The following is a 27,807-nucleotide window of genomic DNA, read 5'->3' as shown; positions in this document are numbered from 1 at the left end:
CCAAAGTTCTTTTACGTAAGTGCTCTTGGCTCCCTGGACACACATACACTTTTGACTCTGATCAAATACCTTAGATTTAGGCCTCTTGGTTTCTCTGTCTTCCTTTAAACATTTGTTGCCTCCTGAATCCTGCTTTTTTTTTGTGTTTTTTTTTTTGTGGCACCACGTGGCACGTGGGATCTGTGGGATCTTAGATCCCCAACCAGGGATTGAACCGGCACCCCTTGCCATGGAAGCTCGGAGTTTTAACTGCTGGACAGCCAGGGAAGTCCCATGAATCCTGCTTCTTCCTATAGTGGTTAAGGAATTAATTGACTGCAAAAATCCTAGTACTCTAGCCATCTTCAGGAAGTTGCCTAAAGTAGGAACTTCCTTGTGCAGAATGCTTAAGGAAAAAGGAAGCCGGTAAAAATCTTTGGTAGGAGACCAAGTGATATTGAGGTCATAATGTAGAAGGGGAGACCAGGCCTGCGTCTCCAGCTCGAGCCATATTGTTCTCTCTCAACCCCACGGGACACTTCTCCCAGGAGGCATGTCAAGACCCCTGGACTTTTGTGTGTACAGCTCCCTCCACCCGCCCCGGAAGTCTTCTCACCCCTGTTCATCTGTTGAGTCTTACCCACCCTGTCAGTCACTCAGCTCAGATGATTCTTCTACAGGGATGCCTTCCCCGACCCCAGAATAGGATGAATTCCCTTGCCATAATGGCCCTACATAAGCATCACTTTGTAATGCTTATATAGGGGAGAAAAAAAGCTTTCCTTGACCCGGTCCCTGGCTGGGTTTGAAAATTATGCTGACGGAGACAGATTAACAGGAGAAAAGCCTACAAATTTATTTTAACCTAAGTTTTACATGACACAGGAGGCTTCATAAGGAAATGAAGACCCAAAGAAACAGATGTGTGTATCTTTCTGCTAGTTTTGCTGAAGCCTGGACAGTCTGGAGAACTTGGAGAGGTTAAGGAGCTTGAGGCTACATGTAGTAGACTGGGGGCAATTTAACAAGCCTTGTTTATCAGGATTCTTCTTGGTTTCCCTTTGTTTTCAGAGATAAGGTTGTCCCTGTCCTCCTGGAACAGGGAGGGCACCTCTCACCCGAGGGTTTTATGACTGTTTTGGGGGAAGAAGGTCAGAATGACCTTCCTGCTTCTGCTGTTTTCTCAAAACTTCTTCAGTTTATTCAATATGCCAAGGTGGCATAATTTGGGGTAGCATGTCTTGAACCCCATCACTTACACTTGCAATTACTTGTTGAATTATCTGTCTTACCGTTAGACTGTGCATTCCACTAGGGCACAAATCTTGTTCTCTAGCTTTGTTTCCTCAGCGTCTAGCACTGTGTGTCTTGCATGTACTGAGGCCTCAGTAAATATTTGTAAAAAAATGAAAAATTTCCATTAGAACTAGCCTCCAGTGCCTCCTTGGCTTCCAAATTAATTCGCTAATACAGCAAACCTTTATGTATGTAACTCTACCGTGTAACAGCACCTTGCTACATACTGGGGCACATCCATAGGCAAATAAAATAACAGCTTCTCTCTGCACAGGAGAAAATTATTCAAATTGTATTCATCTTTCATTCCACTCAATTAGGACACGTCCCTTGTTGGCGGATTCGTGAGCGAAGTAACTATTTTCCAGCGAGTGTCCTCAGGTGACCTGTCTAGACATGCCCAGGAAAAACAATCTAACACTCTCCTAACCCTCAAAGTAATCTCTGACGCGCTGGACGTGCTGCGCCGCCTGCGAAACGCGCAGGACCGGGGAGTGAAGGCTGGCGGCGTGGCGCCCAGCGCAGGCTTCGGTGGGCCGGGCTGCCCCGCGGGCGAGGGCGGGGGCCGGGCCGCCGCCGGGTCCGCCGGCCGGCAGGGGGCGCGGGCGCCCCGGGACCCGCGCCGCCTGCCCCGCCGCGCGTTCGCTTGCCGCCCGGCAGCACATGTGTTTCTGTTTTGTGTTGTAGCATTTGTTCTGGAAGCTTGTATTTACATTTTAAGTGTATCTGGTGAGTGGGCTGGAGACCTCGTCTGGGCTGGGGGAAAACAAGCCCTTCGGTTCTTTTAGTCTCTCCTCTTCCTTTTTTCTCCGGTTTCTCATCACTCCACGCAGGTAGGGGCTGAAAATGAAATCGACAATGATCAGTTTGCGGGGTCTGGGAAAGTTTTTTTTTAAAGAGGAGAAAAGGTAAAAAAAAAAAGAAAAAAAACCTGGGGGAGGTTGGGGGAATTGAATGAATAAAAAGGGGAAGGAAGGCGGATCCACGTGGTTTAATCGGAGACAGACAGAGATCCCATTGTTCAAAATCAATTTAAAAAAAAAAAAAAAAAGACAGGGCGAAGGGGCAGGGACGCTGGGGGAAAGTAGCGGCGGAGCCGGGCACTTTGCAGCCGGGATCGGAAGGATCGGCTGAGCCGCACGCTCGGGGAGGGGCCGGGAAGAGTGTCGGGCACCATTAAAGTTTTTATTTTTCGTGTCTGTGCTAGCAGGTGTTTGGGGCCGGGGGCCGGCTCTATTTGCGCCACCACCCTCCCACCCTTCTGTGGGGGGCAGCCAACCCTAAGGGATTCGGCTAGACCCCGAGGTCGGAACCCCCAAGCTGGAGCGGAATTGGGGACTCAGGCGGGGGGTGGAGAGAACTGCATTTGAGTGGGCTTGGGGACGGGGGTGCGGAGACAAAAGCAGCAGGTGGGGCCGCCGCGGAGGGGGTAGCTCCTTCACCAAGGTGCCAAAAGGGGGTCTTTGAAGTGTCCCAAAGCCTTCTCTAATTAAAACCTCGGGGATCAGAGACTTCCTTTTTCTTTCCCTTTACTTTTTGGGGACCTGGCTGCAATTATGATGCGATGTAGGCAAACCTAACTTGAGGAAGGGCCCGGGGGGGGGGGGTCTCCATTTTTTTCTTTCCCTGAGAGGATTGCAGTCGGGGACCTGGGCTCCCGTGCGGGATTCCCCGGAGGAGGCGCGCCGGGGCCCAGGAGAGGCGCGATTTCCTCCCGGCTCGCCCCCTCTCCGCCCACCCCGCGGCCGCCACTTTGGGGAGGGCAGGGGAGGAAGTGGAGGCCGGTGGCTCGGCTGGCTCCCCTCCCCCCGCGCAGTTTATAACCCGTCCATTGTGCGCCGCTGCCCCGTGTCTCCTCCAGCGCGACCATGCCCAGGAAGAAGGCGGCGGCGGCCTGGGAGGAGCCGAGCTCGGGCAACGGCACGGCCCGTGCCGGGCCCAGGAAGCGCGGTGGCCCGGCCGGCAGGAAGCGCGAGCGGCCCGAGCGCTGCAGCAGCAGCAGCGGCGGCGGTAGCAGCGGCGACGAGGACGGCCTGGAGCTCGACGGGGCACCCGGCGGGGGCAAGCGCGCGGCGCGGCCGGCGGCAGGCAAGGCGGGCGGCGCGGCCGTGGTCATCACCGAGCCTGAGCACACCAAGGAGCGCGTCGTGAGTGCGGGGCCGGGGCAGGGGGCCGGGGGGCAAGGGCCGCGGCACGTCACCGCGCGCGTCCTGACCGGGGGCGGCGGGGCCGGCGCAGGCCGCGGGCTGAATCATCGCCGCCGCCACCGCATAACAAAAGGGCGCGGGGCGGGCGCGGGCCGGGGCCTACCCGACCCCGCCGCCGCCCACCCGCGCGGCCGTTGGCCGTTGGCCGTTGGGGCGCGCGCCCCGGGCCCCCCGCCGGGGGAGGGGCACCCGGAGCCCGCGCCCGCCCGCGCGAGGGGGTCATGGCCCCGCCCCCGGCGCCGCTCGAGCCGACTCTCTCCGCCTCCCCTCCCCCTCCCGCCCCGGGAAGGGAGACTTTTCCAAGTTGTCTCCGGCCGGAGGAGGGGAGGCGCGCACCGGGCCCGGGGCGCGGCGCAGCGTGTCCTTGGTCGCCCCTGGCCCCCTCTGGCCGCCGGTCGGCCCCGGCACCGCGGGGGAGGGGGCCGCCAGCGCGCTGCGGGAGCGGCGGTTCAAGCCGGGGCTTTGAGGTTCCCGCCGCCTCGGCTCCGGCGCTCCGGGGGGGCGGGGCTTGGCGGCAGCCGCGCATGCCCCGTGCGGTCCTGCGCCGTCTCGCGCCGCCGGGGAGGCGGGGGTGGCGGGCGCCGGGGCAGGGTGCGAGGGCGCATGCTCCGGAGAGCCCTCCCCCTGGAGGTCGGGAAGGGCCCCCACACCCCCAGAGGTGTTTGGGCTTTGTTCGTCACTTGTGGTCTGAGGGAACGAGCGCTTGGTGTGGGCTCGGTGCAGCACCCCCCCCCCCACACCCCCGTGGTCTGAGTGGGCTTCAATTTGTTCATTAGAGTTGGGCCTTCAAATCTTAATTAAGATCGTGACCAATTCATATGCCTGCAAAACCCTGCGGAGCAAGAGATGTTACGTGGGTTCAGTGATGCTCAAACCCCACGGGTTTAGTGTGGGACATGTGTTTAGGGTCAAAGCTTTCACCAGATGCTCAGATGACTCCAAAAGAGTTAAGAACTTGCACTTAGGGTCTAGAGTCTCACGGTCTGGAGGGATCCTTTTCTCAGTCCGTACCAGCGTGATTTCCCCCGGGGGAGTTCAGACAGTATTTAAATGGTTAAAAATAATTGCACTTCTAGGTCCACTTTATAGGTGAGAAAACTGGGGCACAGAGTCTAAGGGACTAGCCCAAGATGACATGGAGCTAGATTTCCATTGGGCTCAGGGTTTTTTTCTGATGTCATCCTTAACGCCTCTGCAAATTGTTCATGTGGAGATGGCTTTGTAACTGCCATCTCAGTGGAAAGGGTCAACGTGTTAGATGGTGGAGGAGGGTGATGTTAAGGAGAGCCTGTATCACTGAAACGTGTCACCTGGGGTTGGGGACCAGGCCAGGACCAGGGTCATGGCCATGACCACAGTATTGAGAAAAGGGAGTGCAGGGACTGTTTTCCTTTAACAAATGTGATCTTCTGTGCGGGACTCCAGACATTTTCCCTCCAATTCTGGTGTTAAGAGGGAACTGAAAAGAAAGGTCAGCTGGGCTCTGCCTCTGCTGCATTGCCTCTCGAGTGTTTCCAGTCAACCTTTTAGAGTAATGAGTTTTGTTATCAGGAAGTAAAAGATTCTTACCGTGATGCTGAGATTCACCCAAGGAGGTAGTCACGGAGAGAGAGCATGTGCAGTGGACTGGCCAGCACACCATCAGGAGACTGAGGGTCCAACGAATGATGCTCTTCTGTGCTTCATGGAAAGTGCACACCTCAAGCTTTAAGTCACTTTCACTTTTAGCATCCGTTGGTCCAGGGTCAAGGCCAGGCCCAGGCTGTCCCATTGCGTTCCCAATGCCTTGCCCTAGGTGGGCATTGCCCCGAGTCCTGGGTGAATCCCTGGTGCCGGGTTCCTAGACTCCAGGGGAAGCGCCTGGGAAGCAGTCCTGAGAATCCTGTCTGCTGCCACAGGCCAGCGGCCGTCCCCAGCTCTTTTCAGAAAGAGACTTTTTACTGAGAGTTTCGCAAGCCTCGCTGCCGTTCAGGGCTGTTGGAAGGAGGTTTGTATGAGAGCAACTGCCAGGAGTTGTCTGAAGCCGTGTTGCCTTCAGTTACCTCAAAGCGGCAGATGTTGGGCTTGTGAAAGATGAACCCCAAGTACTTGTATGGTTGAGGGACAGAGTTGCCTTGAGGAAAAGCTGTGTATTTTTATAAAACATTCTTAGGATTTCAGTCTCGGAAAATGCTCTCTCCAAGGACCTCAGGTTTCCGTGTAGTTGTATCAGATGAGCATTTTACGACCCTCTAGGTTTGATGCAGCCCGAATTCCCTGTGAACTTCGTAACCCTGTCGGTAAAGCGAGCAGCCTTGGCTGACTCCTAGAAGACAGGTGAGTGTCACAAGCTGTCCAGGTCTTTGTAGTTCTTCTAGTTTTGGGTTGCTCAGGTTTTGTGGGCCCTGAGACAACTCTGTTCCGTCTGAAAGGACCAAATAAATACAATTGAAAGCTGAGCTTGAAGCCTGTCTTAGTCGCTATTGATAGCCCACTGGGGAGTAGGCGTTGCGGCCCTCTCTCTGAGTGGTCTTCCCTCCGCCGGGAGCGACAGCCTTCTAAATGGATGCGTGTTAGAGATCGACTCTCAGCCTCGTATATGTGCTCCTGGCGCTTGGGCAGTGATTCAAAAACCGCTTTGGGCCAGAAACCCCATTTTGTTGATTGAAGAAGCTCGGAGCGTGTGTCCCGGCCAGCGAAATTCACCCATCCTGTTGGCCGACTGTTCTCCCAGCTTTTCTGCCACATGATATTTAGACATGGGCAGTATGTCTGCCGATTTCATCCAGAAAACAATCTCTTGACCCATCGGTGAAGCCCAGGGAGGGTCCTGTAACCTCTGGTGCTTGCAGCCCTGGCAGCTGTCCCTGGGGTTCCTCTGGATGGAGCCCCCCGCATCCGGGGTCTTTCCCACCTGTGGGCGGGTTCAGCTCTGTGACAAAGAGGGACATGGGCTGTGATTTTTTTTTTTTTTAATTTTTATTTATTTATTCATTTTTGGCCGCGTTGGGTCTTCGTTGCTGCATGTGGGCTTTCTCTGGTTGTGTCGAGCTGGGGCTACTCTTTGTTGTGGTGCGCGGGCTTCTCATTGCGGCAGCTTCTCTTGTTGCAGAGCACGGGCTCTAGGCGCACGGGCTTCAGTAGTTGTGGCTCGCGGGCTCAGTAGTTGTGGCACGCGGGCTCTAGAACACAGACTCAGTAGTTGTGGTGCACGGGTTTAGTTGCTCCGCGGCACGTGGGATCTTCCCGGACCAGGGCTCGAACCCGTATCCCCTGCACTGGCAGGTGGATTCTTAACCACTGCACCACCAGGGAAGCCCATGGCTGTGATTTTTAAGTGGGTGTTAGGAGTTCTGGTCCTTACTTGAATTTTTTATTTCATATAAGGTGGAGGGAAGAATTGAATTATAAGCAGCCTACAGCAAAGAGTTATATAGATGATAACATCTAACGTGTGAGGAAATGAGGCCCATGACAAAAACACAGTTAAGGTACGGCTTACCACCCTCCTTGGACCACTGTCACTGGAGGAAACAGTTGACCAGTGTTGATCAACGTTTCCCACAAACACCTTGTGTCGGAAGGCTTGGGGTTTTGTATAAATGCTCAGCTGGCTCGATGGGCCAGTACACATAAGCCCTTGTCCCCTTGTGCAGGTGCTGGCATCTCCAGGCCACAGAGGAGACCCTGCTTGTGCCCAGGGTGATGGCAGCTAGTTCTGGCAGAGCTGCAGGTCCCGCGGCAGCCAGCAGCACTGCCGACCTGTTGCAGTGCTGAGCGCTCCTTGGTGTGGAGTGGTTTAGCCGTATCTGCCCACCTAGGGGCCGGTGGGGGCAGCCTGGCCTGAGGTCACGGCTCTTCCGGAATCCTCTCCCCACCATCTGGCCTGGTAGCTCATCCCACGGTGCTTTGGTCCATTCTGAGTCTCTGCTGCCCCTCCACGCAGACCCGAGGAATAGTGGAGAGCAAGTCAGTATTGTGGGCAGAGACCCAGGGCTGCTCCTTCCACTGGGAACTTGACAATCCCCTGATGCTATTTGTCTCCTGCAGTAGACCTGTAGAATGTTCCAGCCAGGCCCGCCAGTTAAACAAAGAAGGGGAGATAACCAGGGGAAACTCGGCTCCCATTCAAGTAATTGGAGTCTGGGTGCTGTGGGGTTGGACTACCCCGATTAAGGTCATTCTCTGAATAATTGAAGTGTGGCGAAGTCATCCTCCAGTCCTGGCTGCTTTGTCGCCCCTTTGCATTGCTGACCGTGGGTGCGCCCTGTAGATGGACCGTCTGCCTCCAGCCCTGTACTCGTGGCTGAGCGGGCGAGCATGACAGGACCGGCGGGTGGTGGGCAGGGTGTGCCCGTGACATCGGGTTTGGGTTGCCCAGAGTTCCCTAAGAAACGGAATGCCCCCCATAAGGATGTGTTCCTCTTACACATGCAGGTACTGGGCTGCCAGCACGTACCGCCCGGGCAGTCACTGTGTAGGGCTTAGAATGACTGGATTTGCAGCTGTGTGGCCTTTTTTTCCTCAAAGCCTTCCAAGAATGCTTCTGTAAACCGAAGGAAAACTCCTCCTTTGCTTTTAACGTCCTGGGATGCTGATGATGTAAAGGATGAAAGCAGAACGGGAAGTTACTGCTTCCCTTGCCTGTGTGGAACTAAGTGGAGCCTTCAGAAGTGGATCTTTGACTAACAGTCGACTTTAAAGAGTGTGCTGGGCATCTCAGAATCGAAGGGAAGGGCCGAGCACAGAACGAGTGCCACCCGGACTCAGACAGTGGCCTTTTTAAGTGGCACATGCTCCCCCTGTGACAGTGAGAGCGTGTGGCCCTAGTGATGGAGGATGGGGACTGAGGTATACTGGCGGGGCCACTGGCCATCGGTCCCCTGGCTCTCGGCCAGCAGTGAGGACGAGCCCATCGGAGGCTGCCCCATCTGATCCGCCAGCCCCACGTGGGTCTTCCTCCCTCCAGTGGAGGAATGAACACGGGGCTCTGCTGTTTTCCCCCTGCGGAAGGCTCCTGGCAGCGAGGGCAGTGCACAGGGAGGATAGGAAAGTCAACCGATGGGATCGCTGTGCAGAGATGCCCCGGGCCCCCAAAGCCTTCAGGTCCATGTGAGGTATGCTGTGCTTGCAGCGGGAAGATGCAGCCTTGGCCCTGAGGACAGCGGTTTTAACGCTCACTCCCTGTGTGACACAGCAGGCCTATTGCAAATACCTGTACAAGGCAGTCTGCAGAGCGGAGGGGAGGAATTGCTTTTGGCTTCTTTTGTAGACTTTTGCCAAAGATGTTTTAAAGAGAAATCAAAGGATAAAAAAGACCCTGGGCTTAACCGATGAGCTGCCGGGGCAGGTTCGGGATTCCACGTATGGAAGGGGCTGGCGAGGTGTCCCTCTGTCCGCTGTGTGAACCGCTGAGGGACAGCGTTAACAATGAATTATTCTGTTTCCTGCTGTCGTTGGACAGATTTGGGAAGCTAGAAGCAGCATTACAAGCTAATTCTTTCTCCCTCTCTCTTTGTCTCTGTAGAAACTTGAAGGGTCTAAGTGCAAAGGGCAGCTTTTGATTTTTGGGGCAACCAACTGGGACTTGATTGGTCGAAAAGAAGTGCCTAAGCAACAAGGTATGAGAAACAATTTCTAAAGAATAGAAGACGCTACTATTGATTGAGTGCTTCCTGTGTGCGAGGTGTCCAGTGTGATTCTGGTGACTGTCTGCAGGTAGGTATTCTCTTTACAGAAGTGCTCAGAGAGGCCAAGCGATTTGCCCAGGGCCACACAGCCACTCTAGTGATGGGGCTGGATTTGAACCCGCGTCTTGGGCAAGTCTCTCACTTGGGTACAACTCTGCTTTTGAAAATTCCATTGAGATTAAACAGAAAAATATAAGTAGTAGCCTCAAATAAACCTCGACACTTTTTTCCCCATCTTCTCATGTCACTTATTTTCATTAAGATGAAGAGGCTGGTGCTGTGGAATGTCAGAATGTCCTCGATATTTGTCACGTGTCAGATGGCGAACTTGTTAGACATTTCAAAAGAGTCCACGTTTCCTTGCAAACTGCCAGGTTGTTGCGGGAACTGGTTTGACAGAGCAAGTAGCAGTCTGGAGTGGAGGAAGCAGGGAAGCCCTAAGAAGTATCTTAGCCCCCAAGTGTTTTTAGAAAATTGGTGTCTTTTCTCAGGAGAATACTGGCCCATCCAAGAGAAGTAAGGCTGGTACTTTGCCATATTTTATGGCTTCTTGATTTCATTTGGAAAGATTCCCAAAGTACTTACCGGCATTGCCCGGTGAACAAATATTTGCACACTGACACTCCCTGGGGCCTCAGGATGGGCAGTGGAGATGACCTTAATCCATGAAAACAGCGGGCGGGGTTTCAGTGGCACTCAGGGTCCAGATGAGTTAGAAATGGGTTTGAGCCATTTTCTTCCTGTTGGGAAAAGTGCCCAGCCTTCAGGACCAAGCTCTCAGCCTGAGCTGCCTGATGGCTGGTGTCACCTGGAACCTCTCCTGGGACGTGATAACATCAGTCTCCCTGCCAGCCCTGGCGCAGGTGTCGCATTGTTTCTCCAAGCTGTTCTTTAAATGAGTGGCCCACTTGCAATTAGAGACACGCAGGCCCCAAGCGGGAAATAGATTCCAGAGGGGAACCCATGGCAGAGCGGGGCCGCCTCTAGTTGCAGGAATTTTGCCCCACTTGGGCTCATTTGAAGAGTGCCTTTTTGTCTTCTCCGAGGCCCACCTTTGCTTCCCAGATGTTTCTCCCTCTGAATGAAGTTTTATGTAATTAAACAAAAATTTTAAAGTCTTGCAGTGTCTTTCGGCTCTCTGTGAACTAGCCAGTAGACGTAACGGGAAGGGAGGGAGAATTTGTTTTCCCACGGGTGCCAAACATGAAGGGAAGAAGGATTTCCCCTCCCGCCCTCGCTTTTCCCAGTCCGTCCCATTCTCGAAGCTGCCTTCCTTCCGAGAGCCCATCGGCTCTTGGGTACGCGTCACTGGATCTCATAAAGTCAGCAGCCCCCTTCGTTTTCAAGATAACACAGTGATTTTGTGCTCCACCTCTGACCAGGACCAGGCCCTGGGCATTAACAACCTCCAGCCAGGCCGAGTGGCCCGGGACTGCTGCTCTGCATTTCGTATGACTAGGATCCCTCTGAAGAAGGTTCCTTGGGAGGCCCCGAGAATCCCTGCCTCTCATGAGCTGATGACATCTTGGGCACTGACATTCGTGGAGCTCATGCAGGGAAGATGCTTTGGCAGATCAGACCATCCACTCAGCTGTGAGGGGTCCGCTTAGCCACTCTGGGTCAGCCTTGGTGTCCCGTGGCGTCTCCTGGCACTGCGTGTTGTCCACAGGCATGGCACACGGCAGTCATGCCACCATGATGAGCAGACGTTAGCATAGGTGTGAAGGCTGTCGTTTCTGGTTTGCTCTTTCCCAGGAAATTGCTGGGTCTTCTTTCACCTTTCAGTGGTAGAGGAGCGTCTTCGGGTGGAGAAGCTCAGGGGTGCCCTGAGTCATGGTAGGGAACTTCCCTCTCTTGCCTGACCCGCCCCAGGTAGTTCAATGAGAGGCCGTACCCGGCACCCTCTGCTGGTGGGGTGCGGGCAGGGTGGGGACGGACGGGAACAGTTCTACAGAGTTTCTCGCGTGGAGCCAGGTACTTGATGGAGAAGTTGACCTCTCAATCCGTTCCAGCATCCAGGTCAGTCTGACACGGTTGATTTCGGCAGCAGCTAGCATTTCATAATAGTCACCACGGACCTAAAAATGGGCTCGTTTTTCTGTCCTTGAGAGCCCCAAGTTGAGGAAATTAAGCCCCAGATCGGCCACGCCCTGTCCACTAACAAGGTGAAGGGGGGGGTGTGATGGAGGCGGCTGTCTCCCCCCGCCCCCCATGCCCGCGAACGCTTCCCAGTGCCCTGCCCCAGGCACGGGGAGGCCCTGGCCCTCGGGGTGGGAGGCACGGGAACTCAGTAGGATAAGTGCTGTGACAGGATTCACAGGGCGCTGGGGTCCAGAAAGCAACGAGTTGAAAGGGGGATGCGGGCAAGGAAGGCTTCCCAGAGCAGGGGGTGTTTGACCTGAGGGGTGAAGAACAGAGGCAGGGGGCAGGAAAGGGCCTTCCGGGGGAGCAGATACGCGGGCGGAGCTAGGGGTCATGACTCGGCCAGCATGGTGGGACTCCTGAGAAAGATGGGGTGCAGGCTCGGGCTTGGCCCCCAAGGGAGCCTCGTGGCTGCAGGCCCCCAGCCCCTCCCCACCCCCAGTAGAGGGCCGGGAGGGTGAGGGAGACTGGGGGTCTTCTCCCTGCTCTTCGGGGTCGGCCCCCAGCCCAGCGGGGCTGCAGGGTGGAGGCGGTGGCACCTGCTTCTCGGCCACTGGCTGTTGGGCAGCTGGGTTCGGGCCAGAGACGGAGGTGGGGCGGTGTCGGTGCAGACGGCCACCGGCGGGTCCACACCGCTGGTGCGCTGCCCCGGGAGCCCCCGAGGGTGGGCTTTACGTGGGGAGTGGGGGGCGGCCCTCTGGCTGGTGACACTGGGGCAGCTCTCGGCACCCACCGGGGCTCTGCGGCCGTTTGACGTGTGTTCCCTTTGCCTTCGCAGCCGCCTACCGCAACCTCGGTCAGAACTTATGGGGGCCCCACAGGTACGGGTGCCTTTCGGGGGTCCGGGTACGGACGGTGGTGTCGGGGTCATGCGCCGCCCACAGCCTCCTCATCACCACGGAAGGGAAGCTGTGGAGCTGGGGTAAGTACCACGGGGACGCGGCGAGACCCGTGGCCCGGCCCGCGGGTGGGCTCCCGTCCCCCATCCCCTGGAGGGGAGACCCTCGTCCGCCCTCCGGGGCTGTGCTGCTTGCTGTGCGTTTCCTCCCTTCCTGATGCCCGGCTAGTCTGTGCCCCGTGAAAACATGGCTTCCTCCCCTCTTCTGCCAGGTTTCGGTCTGTACGTAAGCCCCGATTTCTCTGAATCCTCTTCTTTAGGCAGCCTTTTCCCGAACGTTCTGACTGACTCTGGATCTGATACCGGGGTGTGCCTAGTATCGAATTCCTATTTTAGGTGTGCTGTCCCCCCAGCACACAGCACGGTGTGACGTAGACCTCTGTTCTTGCCACTTTAAATGCCACCAGCTTTGACATCTGCCACGTGGTGACACCAGCCCGAGTCTCTGTTCCTCTGTTTCCTGTTCCATCGCCCCAGAGAGTTGAGTTTGCTCTTTCCAAGGTGATCTGCTTGCCCTGCCGCTGGACTCCCTCGCCTGGGTGCTGGGGGGCGCTGTCCTTGTCTTCTAGCCTCCCTTCCCTTTCAGGGTCCCCTGCAGAGTGCTTCCACGCCGCCTGCCCTGTTTCCTCGTCCAGAGCCTTCACACAGGTCCCGGCTGGGGCTCAGTTTCCCCCACGCCCTCTGCTGCCTCCTGGGCTCTTCTTCCCGCAGGCGGTGTTGGCGTTTGTCCTCACCCTTTGTTTCTGGCCCTTTGGCTAGCTTTGGGTCCATAAGACTGCGTTCTTATTTTGGGATGTTTGAACCTTTTTTTTTTTTTTTTTTTTTTGCAATTTCATGAGTGGCTGTACCAAAGTCCAAATACATTAACATCTGTTGTCTTCCCTGCACTCTGCTAATTTTGTAATTCTGTTGAAAAAAAGCTAACAAGTGTGTCTGGCCCAAATTTAAACTTCATAGTTTCTTGGTGACACGCTGACATTGCCACGATTTTCGTTTGCTGCCAGTTGGGGCAGGGTTGTGTCCCTCCCCCAAAACCCCCTTCTGCCCGTTGTGCCAACCCTGAACGCAGCCTCCTACGTCGGGGTTCCCAACTTCAGGTGTCCTCTTTCTGATCTCTCTACTGAATGTCACTTTCGTGTTGCTTCTAAAAACGTCCCCTCTGCCGACCCCCTGGGCAGGGAATGATTCTAAAAGCTGTGCGTCTGACCTGCCCCAGAACAAAGACGTGTCCCATGAGCAGACTCGCCGCTGTAGGGGGGATGAGCCAGTGGGAGTGTCATGAGTCCACAGTGAGTCCCTGGAAGGCTCAGGGCCCAGTCCAGCGCCCGAGAGCCTCGGTGCTGCGGCCCGGAATTCACGGGGTCTGCACCCGTTGACCACCTGGGCCTCTCGAGCCGAAAAACCGCGTCTGGTCCTCGTTCGTGCCTTTCACAGTGAACTTGGGCACTTTCCACTAGAAGCTGGTGTCCGCCTGTCCTGCTGGAGCGCCATAATCAAAGCCCGAGGACGGTTTTCCTGTAGTAACGGCGGCTGGTCACCCCTTCTCGAGCCCTGTCCAGGACAGTTGAGGCTCATCTTTGTGGCTCTGCTCCCCCTCTTTCATGACTGCAAGGTCAAAGTTCATTGTTGGGGAAGGATGTGGAAACCTCCCCGGCTTTCCGAATTGCCTGGCTTTCTGGCCCCATAAAATCTCCCGAATTGTTCGGTAACAAGTGTGGTTCTTCTCTTAGAGGTACCTGGGAGAGGCCCACCGAGGTGCTGAGTTTGGAACCCTTGTAGCCCGTGTTGAAAACTAAGTACGGTTTAGGGGGGCCAGCCTTCCGGCCCCCCAGCTCTCCACACCTGCTTTGAGCTGCAGGGCTGTGTCGGGGCAGGACTGTGGTGCAGAGGGCCTGGCAGGTCTCGACCTCCGGCACCCCCCGATTCCACGCCAGCACAGCCCCGGAGGTGGAGGTCAGCCCGTGGCCAGGGAGGGCCTGTGTTCAGAGCAGTCTTGGCCTTTGGCCGTCGCTGGGGTTCACGCGGCTAAGCGTCCTGCGAAGGCTGGTCTGTGGGAGGTGGGCTTAGAGAGGAGAGAAATACAGGGTCCATGGTAGACGCCTGGGGCGCTGAGGGAATCAGACTCCTGTGAGGCAGGTGTTACCATCTTAAAATACCTCGGAGTGAAGCGAATGAAGGAATTGGCGTCTGGCAGGTGTGGTGAGAAGTGAGAGCTGTGAGCTTCCCTGAGCGCTCGTCCGCTCGTGTGTACCATCCAGGTTGAACCTGGTTTTCTTCCATTTCCCTCGGGGGCAGAGAGCTGGCGAAAGTGCTCCGATCTGTCCCAGCCACTGGCCCAGAAAAGAGGGTCAGAGCAGGTGAGGTGGTGGCTGGTAGCTGCACGCCGAGGCGACTCTGGGGACAGCCCTGCGTATCTCATCTAGTCACCCGACCCCACCGGCAACCTTGAAAGGCTGGCATTGCCTGCGGAGCCGGGCTTGTGGGTTTGGAGGGCGCCTTCTGGGAGACCCAGCCTCGCCCGGCAGCTGCTCCAGCCGCCCTCTCTCCTCCTCCCCGCTTTATCTATCCTGCTCCTGACCCGCAGGGCGAAATGAGAAGGGCCAGCTGGGCCATGGCGACACCAAGAGAGTTGAAGCCCCCAGACTCATCGAGGGGCTCAGCCACGAGGTGATCGTGTCCGCGGCGTGTGGGCGGAACCACACCTTGGCCTTGACGGGTAAGGAAGGGCCGCTTCCCTCAAAATGGGGTCAGAGGCCAAATGGTCCACCTGGGGCAGGGGGTGGGGCTGCCCCCGTGACCCATGGTCACGATCAGAAAGATGCCCAGGGAGACCGCTGGACAGCTGCTTGAGGCATCGGGAGCCTAGCCCACGGGCACCAGTGGCTGGGGCAGCGGGAGGGTCTCTGCTGGGGAGTGGGTCTGCTCTGAGGTATCTGCCCCACCCCGTTTTGGAGAATTGTCTCTCTTGCATTCTTCCTGGCAAAGGAGCTGTTTTTATTATTTTAGAGCCTTTGATTCCAAGCCTAGTTCTGAATACTCAGCATTATTTTCCCTTTGGTGATGAATGTTGTTCTTTCCTTCCAGAAACGGGCTCCGTGTTTGCATTCGGGGAGAACAAGATGGGGCAGCTGGGCCTCGGCAACCAGACGGACGCCGTGCCCAGCCCCGCACAGGTGCCCGCCCTCCTCCGCCTTCAGGGCCTTTGTTTCTCGTTGCTTTGGGGTTGGCTTTTCTGGGGTGAGATCAGACATTCCTCTCCATTGTTTGAGTTACTGGGTCCCTTGTAAAAGGAGGATCTCGATGCTTTGAGTGGGTCAGGGTTAGTAGATGTTCACCGGTGAAGAACATCTCTAGAAACAGTTTTTCATTCCGACTGAAATAATTTGTTCCAGAGGCCTGTTTGCAGCCTGTTCTATTCCAAAGTGAGAATTGTTACATGGATGTGATCGGTCTTTATCTGAGAATACTCTGAGTTTTGACTTTGTAACAAGTCACCGGCCACGTACTTAGAACACAAATAGGAGGTCGGTCGTCTCTCATTCCTGAGAAACTTTGGGTCATTTGGAGGCGTGGGATTTATACCTAAAAAGTGAACTACTGACATAAGGCAGCAGGATGCTACAGTGAGTGTCTGACGAGGGAAGGGACTTGGGTTTCTTGGTCTTAAAAAGAGACCTTGACCTCGGCCAAACGTACCTATAGTTTGGAGGATTTTCGAGGTGTTGCTGTTTTGTTAGCCATTTGCTCTGCAGTGGAATGTGACGGTTCCCAGAGTGAGCCGGGGCGGGGACAGAGCCCAGGACTCAACATCCCCTCCCCAGTCTCATCGCCTTTCCCCGCGATTTCCCGGGATGTCGGTACTTCACGCCCTCCAGTTCCTCCAGTCTGGCTTTCCCAGACCGATTAGTTTGCAATAGCGAGTCTTCTAAGCACTTTCTCAGATTTGTTTCCAAATCCCAAGCCAAATTACTCAAGGCCTTTGCTGTCTTCCAAGTTCCTAATTTCGAACCATTATATTTCTTCTTCACACCTTCAATTAAGGCTAATTAGCAAGCGGCTCTTAACAGTAGTACAAGAGAGTGTGAAACAGTTCATTTCACTGGTTGGCAATAACGCTTATAAAAGCTTTTCTTTTTAAAGTTGCGTGACATCAAAACTAGTGACTAGAGTGGGATTTGGGAACTACATGTGATTAGTTTTGTTTTCTGACACCTTCGTGCCCACGCCAGTCAGTTGAATTCAGCATTCACTGGGCACCAGGATGTGTGAGGCACAGCGCTGTGCATTTTGAGGGTTACAAAGACCCGGGGACATGATTTGCTTGTCTGAACTGACTCTATACTGGGACGTATTTCTTTACATACATTCTAAGCTTTGTTGCCAGCGTTGTTGGGTCCATTAGAAGTCCTTTGTAGCCTAGTAATTGTTTCACACCAACCTGTGAGGAGGTAGAGACTTTATCAATCGTTAAAAAAAAAAAAAAAGTCTAAAAGTCTGCTGTCTTTTCTTTTCAGATAATGTACAACGGGCAGCCAATTACCAAAATGGCCTGTGGGGCTGAATTCAGTATGATAATGGACTGCAAAGGAAACCTCTATTCCTTTGGGTGCCCTGAATATGGTCAGCTGGGTATGCAAAGTACATTTTTTAAAAGCTCTGTAATCTAACTGTATGTTTAGAACCAGAAGTCAGTGTGGGGCTTGCACACACATGGTAGAAATGTGGGTAATTGATCGCAGATAATAGCCTTGATCCATTAAGTGGATGTCCTGGTTAGTGGACCAGCATGTCGTAATTCATGGGGTTGTGGAGTCTGACAGTGACTTGCCTTAATGAAAGTCAGGGCTTGAGTCTGACAAAGGTTTTTTTTTCTGATTTGGGAATTCATTTTTGTATAAAAGGATATCAGAGCTTTTTTTTTTTAATCAAACCACCTTCATTCATTTTCATATTTAAAGATTTGCCTTCATTGAAAGTGAGGAAATTATACAAGAATAAGGTTGTTTTGAAAACCTCGGCCTGAGCCATTATTTCAGGTATACACACGAAGAGCCCAATATCATGAAAAAGTGGGATTGTCTTCCGGATTTTCATCCCTAAACAGAAGGGATGAAATTTACTTACTATTCATTGAGTAGAAAAGTAAAACTCAGCAGGTAGTTCTCATCAGTTCTCAGCGAGTGGAAAATGACTCTCCATCCTGACTTTACGAGGTCTCCATTTTCTTTTCCCATCTGACACCGAAGTGTTTTTTTTTTTCCCTTTCTGGCGTCTTCCCACCTTCCAGCTCCTTCCAAGTGGGAGGTGAGGAGTGGGCGCCCTCTGCTGGCTCCTGAGTTTCACGCTGCTCCGGATCCTCTGCAGCCCCTGGATCTGGGTTGCCTGGGTCTCCACGTCATTAAAAGCAGGCAGATGGAAGATAGTATAAATAGAACGAGGAGCATCTCGCTGGCCTTTAGACTTTAGGGAACAGTGACTTTGTGAAACTAAATATACCTAAGTCAGAAGTGAATAAGAGAGAACAGCCCCATGCACATTTCAGCTTTGGTTGCCAGGGAGTTGCCAGAGACTGTTGGAGAGACCGTCTCCGTGCAAGTTTCTGGTCTGCTTCCGGAAACGTGCGCAGCCCCCCTGCTGTCTGTGGCTGCCCCAGATCTGCAGACAGGCAGCTGGTCGCAGCAGGTAGGTTTTCCTTCAGGGAAATGAAATGCCCCTGGCAATGAGGATGACAGCTAACATTTAGTGAGCAGTTGCCATGAACCAGTCCCCATCGCAGCACTTTATACCGAATCTCATTTGCTTGGTTTACACTTGTTTAAAGGTATTTTGAGAAGTTGGCTTGATTTATATCTACAGAGTCAGTTAATCTTCCCAGTTTATTTTAAAACCGGTTTTCAGTGTGATTGTCCAAACCCAGAGAGATCCCTTTTCAGAACTAGAACTTGACCTCGGAAGGTGCATCCCCAGCGTGCACTCACCCCCGTGCTCGCTCCCACGACGTGTCAGGCAAGGCAGAGGCGAGAAACGTACGTTTAACTCTGCTTTAACGACCATGATGATGTATTAGGTTACTGGTAATTCATAAAAAAGCAAGCCTGGGGGGCTTCCCTGGTGGCGCAATGGTTGAGAGTCCGCCTGCCGATGCAGGGGACACGGGTTCGTGCCCCGGTCCGGGAAGATCCCACATGCCGCGGAGCGGCTGGGCCCGTGAGCCATGGCCGCTGCGCCTGCGCGTCCGGAGCCTCTGCTCCGCAACGGGAGAGGCCACAGCAGTGAGAGGCCCGCGTACCGCAAAAAATAAAATAAAATAAAAAGCAAGCCTGGGAAAGTGGCTTGAACTTTTTTGTCCGTTCTCGGCCCGTGCAGGGCTCCTTGAGGCCCCCAAGTGGGGCACAGAGAAGACCCTTCCTTTGGATCTGGAGCTTCCCACTTTTTTGTCCACAGCCCAGCCCAAACGTACACTCGCAAAGAATTTTCACAGAAGTCCTCGTTACAGATGGTGTCCTCGGGTGTTTCTTACTCTGTTCTATTCATTTTTCAAAAAAAGGAAAAAACTGGTTTCAACCCACAGCACCGATTCTATGCCCCACAAGTTGGGTCGCGCCTCAGGTTGGAGGACGCTACCTTGGTTGACAGGAGTCCCCACGAGGACCTGCCCAGCCTGGCTGGGCAGGTGCTCTGTGCTATGGCCGCTGCTGACGGCCGGCCCTGTGGTCGCTGCAGGACACAACTCGGATGGCAAGTTCATTGCCCGGGCGCAGCGGATAGAGTACGACTGCGAGCTGGTGCCCCGGCGAGTGGCGATCTTCATCGAGAAGACGAAAGACGGCCAGATCCTGCCGGTCCCGAACGTGGTGGTACGGGATGTGGCCTGCGGCGCTAACCACACGGTAAGGCTTGAGCGTTTCTGGCCTTTCTTCTGGCTTCCAGGGTGTCACGTCAGTGGAGACCCTTGGCTTTGCAAAGCCAGGAACTGACCCTGGCCCCCTCGACATCCCGCCCTCCTCAAGGGCTTCCCACCCTCAGTTGTCCCGGGGCGTCATTCTCCCCTGACAGCTTCTCCGTGGCGTCCACAGATGTAGCTGAACGTGCAGACGCTTTGGGTTGGGATCATGCAGTAAGAGTGTTTCTGCTTTTGTCTTTTGTCTAATAGAACATCATGGATGTTCTTCCAGGTCGATAGACAGTATCTCAGACGGGGTGTTGAACAGACTCAGTCATTAAGGGTGTTTCCTTTCCTTAAAGGTCAATCTAGATAAACGGCAATAAAATTTTGTATGTGCATCTTTTTTTTTTTTCTTGGCCGCTCGGCATGTGGGATCTTAGTTCCCCGACCAGGGATTGAACCCGTGCCCGCCGCAGTGGAAGTCTTAACCACTGGACTGCCAGCGGAGTCCCTATATGTTCGTCTTTTTATCTTAGTTGCGTTCCTGTGGTTATTTTGCCTGAAAATGCCTGAGAGTCAGACTTGGTTCTCGTCTCGCTTGAAGGAGCAGGGCCGGGGCTGAGAGTTCAGAGGCAGGTCGGTCTCCTGTGTGCAGGCGACTGGCTGGGTGACCTCAGGACTGGGAGCTTTCAGTCCCTTCAGGTCCAACGACTGATTCTCCCTTGTACAGCGTAGTCAGGAGAAATAGATCTTACTTAGGCCCCTGGTGTCAAATCATGTTAATAAGTTGTACATTCACATGATTCAAACATGAGACATCAGGGATGCTGTGAAGAAAAGAAGATGGATTTAAAAAAAATTTTATTTATTTTTTAATTTTTTATTTTTTTAATTGAAGTATAGTTGATTTACAATGTTGTGTTAGTTTCTGGTGTACAGCAAAAGTGATTCAGTTATACGTATTCTCTTTCATATTCTTTTCCATTATGATTTGTTACAGGATATTGAATGTAGTTCCCTGTGCTATATGCTAGGGCCTTGATGGTTATCTATTTTCTATATAGTAGTGTGTATCTGCTAATCTCAGACTCCTAATTTATCCCCTCCCTGCTTCCCCTTTGGTAACCATAAGTTTGTTCTCTGTGTCTGTGAGTCTGTTTCGTAAGTAAGTTCATTTGTGTCACATTTTACATTCCACATATAAGCGATATCATATGGTCTTTCTCTTTCTGACTTACTTCACTTAGTATGATACACTCTGGGTCCATCCATGTTGCTGCAAATGGCATTATTTTGGTTTTCTTCATGGCTGAGTAGTATTCCATTGTGTATATGTGCCACATTTTCTTTATCCATTCATCTTTCCATGGACATTTAGGTTGTTTCCATGTCTTGCCTATTGTAAATAGTGCTGCAGTGAACATAAGGGTGCATGTAAGAAGATGGACTTTAAATTGTTGACATGTCACCGTGCACACTGCACCTGTGGCCAGGTGGAGGTCACCTGTGTGAACCTGCCTGAAGGAGAATCCAAGGTGGGCGGGGCTTTTCCTCTGGGCTCTGTCTGCAGTCTAGTCAGGATTGAAATAGGAAGTGGAGTGCAGTGGCCTGCTCTGGAGACATCACCCTTGTGTTTCTGATGAGGGAAAGGGGAAGACTTGTGGCTTTAATAATAATAATTTGTTAGGGATGGAAAATGGTGTCCCTGGCCGGGAAAACATCCTCGCCATGTGGACCCGCTGCTGGTGCCTCCTCTGTCAGAGGCCGGTGTGGGTCATCTTGGGTGTTTCTGCCCTTTGCCCTTAGCCCTGGCCACAGGCTCTCAGAACAGCAGCCACCCCGCTTGTCCCCTGTCCCAGCGCTGCATTTTCTCTCTCCTGCAGCTGGTCCTGGACTCCCAGAAGCGCGTCTTCTCCTGGGGCTTCGGTGGCTACGGCCGGCTGGGCCACGCCGAGCAGAAGGACGAGATGGTTCCCCGCCTGGTGAAGCTGTTCGACTTCCCTGGACGCGGGGCGTCCCAGATCTACGCTGGCTACACCTGCTCCTTTGCCGTCAGCGAAGTGGGTCAGTGCTTCCCCGTCCGGGCCTCGGGAAGAAGGCATCCAGGGCCAAGTCATGGGTTTCCCTCCCTGGCTGTGTGCTCTGGTGGGGAGTCCCGTGACCTTTGCCCTATTCAAGACCAGGGACCTTGACTTCATCGACCTCCTGGATTCTTTGGACAGAGCCGCTTGTGGTCACCGGTGCCAAGCGCCGTGCCTGGCGGGTCCCAGTCCTCTTCCCTTTCTCCTTTGATGTTGCTGAGATGAGGATCCAGCTCTTGAGATGATGATGACAATGGAGACGCGTTTGTCTTTCCCAGGTGGTCTGTTTTTCTGGGGGGCCACAAACACGTCCCGGGAGTCCACCATGTACCCGAAGGCCGTGCAGGACCTCTGCGGCTGGAGAATCCGGAGCCTGGCTTGTGGGTACGTGGCTGTGTCTCCCGGTTGGACACACCCAGGAGGCGCCTTGTCCCTTGAGGGCTCCACTCTTCCCATGGGGCATAGGGCGCACCAAATTCTAGAGTCAGGAAGGGGAGGGACTGTGCTTGGGGCAAGAGGGGTTGGGAGGTCTTAGAACAGGTGACTCGCTTTGCTGCTTCTGAGGGTTTCGTTCTTCGAAGGCTTGGTGTGCTCTGTTCGTATTGCAGGTTCAAATCATATTTAGTTAGGAAATTTTAGTTACTGTGACACAGTGGGACCAAGAAAGTATCCTCAAGTCAGTGATTTTCCGTTTATTTTGAGGACACCTGTTGAACTCTGTAGCACTTCTTGATGAGGAGTTTTATAATGTTCATCACCTGCCGGGTTTTGGGGAGATGACAGTGTAGTTGTTGGGGGTTCGCTGTGGTTTTAATCTGAAACCTCTAGCCCCGCCCAAGTTGTCTGGCAAGTTCCGCCCCCTTTGGAATAGACTCTCACTTCATCCTGATTTGTTCTCTTCTCCTTTTCCCAGTGTGTTTATTCATCTAAAAGTGACCCCCCCCCACCCCAAGAGCCCTAGAGCCCGAGTGGGGTGGGGCGGGGAGATCTGGGGCCCCGAGGCTCCTGGCTCTAAGGGCTTCTGCAGTTTGGGCCTGCGCGGGACAGCATTTGGGCTTCAGAAGCAGCCCATTGGCCCCGTGCTGTGTTGTTTGGAATGGAGTTTTTAGTGGGCCCAGCTTGATTTTAATGCTAGTAGGTCACACCCTGAAGGGAGCCCATGGGAAGTGCCCTGGGCTGCTGGGTGGGTGAGGTGCAGCGCTGGGCTGCCGCCCCCGGCGGTGACAGCCTCTGCCCGTTTGCAGGAAGAGCAGCATCATCGTGGCCGCGGACGAGAGCACGATCAGCTGGGGCCCGTCGCCGACCTTTGGGGAGCTGGTAAGCTGGTCCACCTGGCGGAGGCAGAGCCCTCTCTGGGTTCCCTGAACCACCCCTGAAAACTCGCAGGAGGAGAGTGTGTGCGTGCGTGCGTGTGTGCGCTCGCTTGCGCGTGTGTGTGTGTGTGTGTGTGTGTGTGTGTGTGTGTGTGTTTCCTTGTTGCTTGAAGGTCTGCGATATTCCCTAATGTTTAGATCACTTGAGGTTTAATGAGTTTGCTCATCAAATAATTGTGAAAGTTCTTTCTGTCCACATTGTTAAGTTGAAATGGGGAAGTTTCAGATCCCATTTCCCCTCATGTTTTGTAAACCGTCATTGTGGGATGACGTCAGTAGGAAAGAGGATGGTTTCTCTTCCCTCTCCCCAGGAGAGTTTCAATCGACAGGAGCAGCTTGTCCTTTTAAACGGGTGGGGTCAGTTGTGACCATGCATTGAATCTTTCTGGTTTCCAGCCTCTTAGGCCTTTTGGGGACATTCTTCTCTTATTTTTCCCAAATAAGTTTGTCTGTGTTCCTGCTTTTAATCTCAGTCACTTGAGTGACTAGAACCCATGGCCCTCGGATTCCCCCACACCGTTGGCCTCCTCAACCAAACGTCTGATTCTTAGCTTTCTGGGGCGTGGTGAGTCCTTAACTTTTAACGTCTTCATCAAGAACAGCCGGGCTATGGAGCTCATCCTGACGGTCTACCTGTTCTACCTGCAATTTGATCGTCAGCCTGGCTCTTTTATTTCCTGCTGGGAACTCGGCCTATTTTCCCTTCCTTCTGCTCTCATGGGTAGGAGCTGATGGGGTGATGGAAGGAGGCGGGTGCTTCTTGACCCCCTGCGCCATCTCCAGGGCTGGTGGCCTGAACATGCCTTTTCCTCGGAGCTGTGTGCCCGCTTTCAGTCTGGTGGCTTCAGAGGGGGCCCCATGTGCCGCACACGCTGGGGGGCCCTTCAGAGGTGGCCCCATATGTGGAAGCTTGAAAGAGACTGAGAACCTGGCCCAGTTTTTTTTTTTTTTTAATTTATTTGTTTATTTTATTTTTGGCTGCGTTGAGTCTTTGTTGCTGCACGCGGGCTTTCTCTAGTTGCGGCGAGCAGGGGCTACTCTTTGTTGTGGTACAGGGGCTTCTCATTGCGGTGGCTTCTCTTGTTGCGGAGCACAGGCTCTAGGTGTGAGGTCTTCAGTAGTTGTGGTGCGCGAGCTCAGTAGTTGTGGCTCGCAGGCTCTAGAGCGCAGGCTCAGTATTTGTGGCGCACGGGCTTAGTTGCTCTGCGGCGTGTGGGATCTTCCCACACCAGGGCTCGAACCCGTGTCCCCTGCCTTGGCAGGTGGATTCTTAACCACTGCGCCATGAGGGAAGCCCCCTTGCCCAGTTTTTACGGGTTGTTCTTAGAGAAGGACAGATGTTCCTAGGGCCCATCAGAAATAGACTCTGAGTATCGATTTGGAGACTAGAGGGGAACGAGGGGGACTTGGGGGGCAGCCTCTCGTGTGAGGAGTTGGCGTGGCACTTGGCGGGTGGCAGCTGAAGCTCATCTGCCGTGTGGGCCCCTCTTTGAGCTGAGCTGAGGGACCTGTCCACCTTGAAATCGCCCATCTTCACACCACAGCACGTGACAGAACCCCCACCCCCACCCCAAGCAGTCCTTGACCGTCCCTTCCATCTCCGGTGTCCTGGAGTCATTGCTGATCATGGACACAGGTGGGGATGGGGACAGCCAGCACTCCTTGTGACCTGGTGGGCCTGAAGGGGCGCAGTTGCCATTTCTTCCTGCCCTCGCCATGGTGTCATCTGACCTGTGACTCTCCCTAAAAGGTGTCCTCATCACATAAACCCCTATAGCTCACGTCTTAGCGTCTCGGGCCTGGGGTTAGGAACCGGTCACCTGCTGGCACCTGTGGATTCTTGTTGCTGCCCGGGCCTGGCTTTGGGTCTGAGACGGCGGGGCTCGGCCACAGAGGCTTCCGGGCCCGTGGGAGGTCCAGCCACATGGTGAGGTTCCCTCTTTCTGACTGGCGTTAGTGACCCGGGTTCTGTGAGCATCCCTCTGTTTGCCTCACCAGGGCTATGGGGATCACAAGCCCAAGTCTTCCACTGCAGCTCAGGAGGTGAAGACGCTCGACGGCATCTTCACGGAGCAGGTGAGTGAGGAGCCCTGGGCCCGGGGGGCGGGGGGCAGCCGCGGGAGCAGAGAGAAAAGAGCAGAGTTGCATCGTGCCTCTTCCTGCTTCTGCTCTTTGCAGCCCGCTTGAGCCGCATCTGACATCTCCTTGTGTAGCTTTCCTGTGCCCCGTGCTAGCGTTTTCTGCTGGGCGACGGGGAAGGCACAGAGGTGGGCCGGCTAGGCCCCGCGGCTGCTGTCAGCCTGAGGGACACCGGCCAGAGTCCAGCCACAGCAGGTTTGCTCCAGGCCGAGTGTATCACTCACGTCAGCTTGGTACCTTCACCCAAGACTCTATGCACCGTTAGGCTGTGGGCAGCTGGTGGGGCGAGGCCTCTCACCAGGCTGCCAGCCCTTGTCACCGATACGCACGTGGGGCTTGTGCCCTTGCACAAGGCAGGGCTGTGGTCCAGAGAGGCGCAGGGAACAGGGAGCACGGTCCTGAGTCCCCGCAGCCTCTGCAGGCAGTCGGCATCCAAACGCTGCCTGGGGGGCCTCCTTCCACCTTGTCTCCCGGGGCCGCCCAGAAGGCAGGCTAGCAGGGCATTGGTGGCAGGTCACGTTGACACTGGTGGTCCTCAGCAGAGGGCTTTTCTGAGCCTTTCAGGATGCCTGTGTTTTGACCTCTGTACTGACCCCCGTTGGCGAGCCCAGCTTCCCTGTGTCCCGTCGTCTGCATTGGGCTTGTCGGCTCCAAACTCTGCCTAGCCGAAGCACACCCAGCGCTGGTTTGTCCCCCAGGTTGCCATGGGTTACTCACACTCCTTGGTGATAGCGAGAGACGAAAGTGAGACGGAGAAGGAGAAGATCAAGAAACTACCAGAGTACAACCCCCGGACCCTCTGATGCTCCCGGAGCCTCTCCAGCTCCACACCTCTCGCGGCAGCTGTCATTTCCACGTGCACTGGGACGGGAAGTCACACGAGGAATTTTCAAAAGCAAAAGTTGACCGAAGGTGCATTTTTGTTAAGACTCCCTGAGGTTCCGTTTTTATAAGTGATTCAACGTCAACTACCTTTCCTGTATGCTTTCCAAAGTGTTTTTTTTTTTCCCTCTTAATGATTAATTAAAATATTTGCTCATAGTTGACTTACCATTCCTACAAAAGAGGCAGAAACTTTGAGCAATCTAGGTTTGTTTTTTTTTTTTAAGTTTTCCTTTTTTACCCCCCTCTCCTACATACACTTGTCAAAAACACCCCTTCCCGGTTGTGATTAGCATGGTGAGCCCAGCGGGTGCTACCTGGGAGAGGAGTCGCCACACGCTCAGAAAACAGTGTCCCTTGCAGGAGCCGGCAGCATCTAGGCAACGACCGTCCCTGGTGGTCAGTCTCCATCCAAGATGGCGCCCGTGTGCTCGGAAGCATCTGGGTCGCTTCTCTCCTGCTTCTCCTTCTAGCCCGGCTCAGGCCGTGTGTGTTCTGCTTCTCCCCTTGGCTGCTTCTAAGCCCCCCGCCGCCTTTTGGCCGCGACATTATTAGAATCTGCCGTTTTCCCCCCTGGTGGGGGATCTGTGTGTAGCCATTTATATCTGCTTTAGCTGTAAAAGAAGTCCAAATGAAAAGCAGGTGATGGTGGAACCAGTGGGGACTTGCGGGGGTGGGCAGGTGTGGGGACAGTGTACGTGGTTCCAGATGCGGCTCGAAGGCTCCTCTGAGCCGGGGCCGCCTCGCCAGCACTCGCTATTAGAGATTGACCAGCCAGCAGTAAAAAGTGCATTCTGGAGTCCTTGCAAAGAAGGATCAGCCCTTTGTGTACCAGCCTTTATCGCCTTTGTGCTTCTGTCTTTATTCCGAACCCCTTCCCCCCGCTGGATCCTGCTGGAAGGGGCCCGGTCTGTTTCTGAGGCCCGGGTTCCTGTTCCGCTAACCCAGCTCTCTAGTCACGTTTGCTTGGCTGTGTAACCAAATAGTTGGGATCACGGAAGAAGTCCCCTTCCCTGCGTGTCAGCACAGAGGCTGTGACTGCCACCCCGGCTCCCCGCCAAGTGCCCTGTGCCCGAACCCGTCCCCGGCGTCGCGCTGCGTGAGTTATGAGGTGCCTTTCCCGGAACCCTCCTCTCGCTTGGACCCAAGAGAGGCGACAGCTCTGGCTGGGGCTCTTGGTTTCGAGAGGGTCTGGACTGGTTTGGGTGCTTTAAAATAGATTTTTTAGTTCAGTGGTGCTTATGGGGAAACGGGGATAGAACTTCAGCGTGAGACTTGGGTGATGGGAAAGTTAAATATTGGTCTTTTTTATTATTATTTTTTGCTTTGCTATTGTTACCACTTTTGTCTCCATGTTAAAATGCCAAAAATGATCTAGTCGTTGTTGCTTCTTTCCCTACTCGTCCCCCCTGCCCTGTCGCTCGGGGCGGTGGCTTATGCCTTCGCAGGGCGTGTAACGGTATCTGTCCTGGCCAGTCCCAAGGCCTTGCGGGAGGAGGCCGGCCTGCCTCTTTCTAAGATTTAGTCTGACTTTGTGCTCGTCTCAACTGTCCTGTGTTTATAGTCCAGGGGAGAAGCTTCTGCAACTTCAGAGCTTCTGCTAAACTAACCTGATTTGTCCAAATCACCCCCCAACTACCACTGCTGACTCAAGCTTCCCTGCATAGAACCCCTCGGTTTCCTGACAGACCTCTTTCCTGGAATGGGCTTCGGCGCACGTGCTCCTTGTACCCGTGCAGCCTCCCTTGGGTTGTGCAGTCAACTAGAGGGTCAAGGGAGCAGTAGCCTGGGTCCTGGCCTTTGCAGGAGCTGCCCTTGGCCAAGTGGGGCTTCAATCTTCAAGTGGACTCATCTGAAACCCACCGCCAGCCCGCTCTCGGGCCCCCTGCCAGGGACTGGAGCAGGAAAGGGATGTCCTTTCCACGTGGAGACTGCCCTGTTCTCCCACGATCACTCCTTGGGGCTTAGAATTTTAAAATGAACTTCCTAAGGGGGAAAATCCTTTAGAACAATGAGTGGGGGGAGACGGTCCTGCGCTCCTAGAGGAAGGGACACAGCAGCGGGGCTGGGGTGCGCTGATCCTTCGGGCTCCAGACGTGTCTTCCAGCTCAGGAAGGTAGACTGGACGGCTTAGCGCGAAGGGGAGAGTCCAAGGAGAGGTTGTGATTTGGTCGAAGGTGCCTGGTTTAGTGCTGTAATTGTCTTTTTTTATATATATATTTCTTGGAGTAAACATTTTAAATAAACGACATCAT

At 54.2% G+C, this 27,807-nt stretch overlaps 1 protein-coding gene across 3 annotated transcripts; it reads left to right on the top strand.

Annotated features, from left to right (window-relative positions):
* Nucleotides 1-1,914: 1,914 nt before the first annotated feature.
* On the top strand, nt 1,915-27,807 carry RCC2 (regulator of chromosome condensation 2). Of its 3 annotated transcripts, none has more exons than XM_060015301.1 (13): nt 1,915-2,004; nt 3,137-3,422; nt 8,989-9,082; nt 12,072-12,215; nt 14,776-14,907; nt 15,276-15,364; nt 16,706-16,820; nt 18,915-19,081; nt 20,961-21,141; nt 21,437-21,542; nt 22,403-22,475; nt 24,530-24,607; nt 25,369-27,807. In XM_060015301.1, the coding sequence occupies exons 2-13, from the start codon at nt 3,144-3,146 to the stop codon at nt 25,471-25,473; spliced, it is 1,563 nt and encodes a 520-aa protein (XP_059871284.1). In that variant the 5' UTR covers nt 1,915-2,004; nt 3,137-3,143; the 3' UTR covers nt 25,474-27,807. The 3 variants fall into 3 exon arrangements, with proteins under 3 accessions (XP_059871284.1, XP_059871277.1, XP_059871293.1); XM_060015294.1 differs by having other exon boundaries at nt 1,984-2,108; XM_060015310.1 differs by lacking the exon at nt 1,915-2,004 and having other exon boundaries at nt 2,925-3,422.

This window comes from Delphinus delphis, chromosome 1, assembly GCF_949987515.2.
Source record: "Delphinus delphis chromosome 1, mDelDel1.2, whole genome shotgun sequence".
NCBI classification, from domain to species: Eukaryota; Metazoa; Chordata; class Mammalia; order Artiodactyla; family Delphinidae; genus Delphinus; species Delphinus delphis.
Note: the sequence above shows the minus strand (reverse complement) of the source record. Positions and strands in the feature narration are given on the sequence as shown.

Coding starts and splice junctions, on each gene's coding strand:
- RCC2 (XM_060015301.1), top strand. CDS start 3,144: ATGCCCAGGAAGAAGGCGGCGGCGGCCTGGGAGGAGCCGAGCTCGGGC. Junction 12,216..14,775: donor AGGGAAGCTGTGGAGCTGGG/GTAAGTACCACG, acceptor CCTGACCCGCAG/GGCGAAATGAGAAGGGCCAG. Junction 24,608..25,368: donor ACGGCATCTTCACGGAGCAG/GTGAGTGAGGAG, acceptor TTTGTCCCCCAG/GTTGCCATGGGTTACTCACA.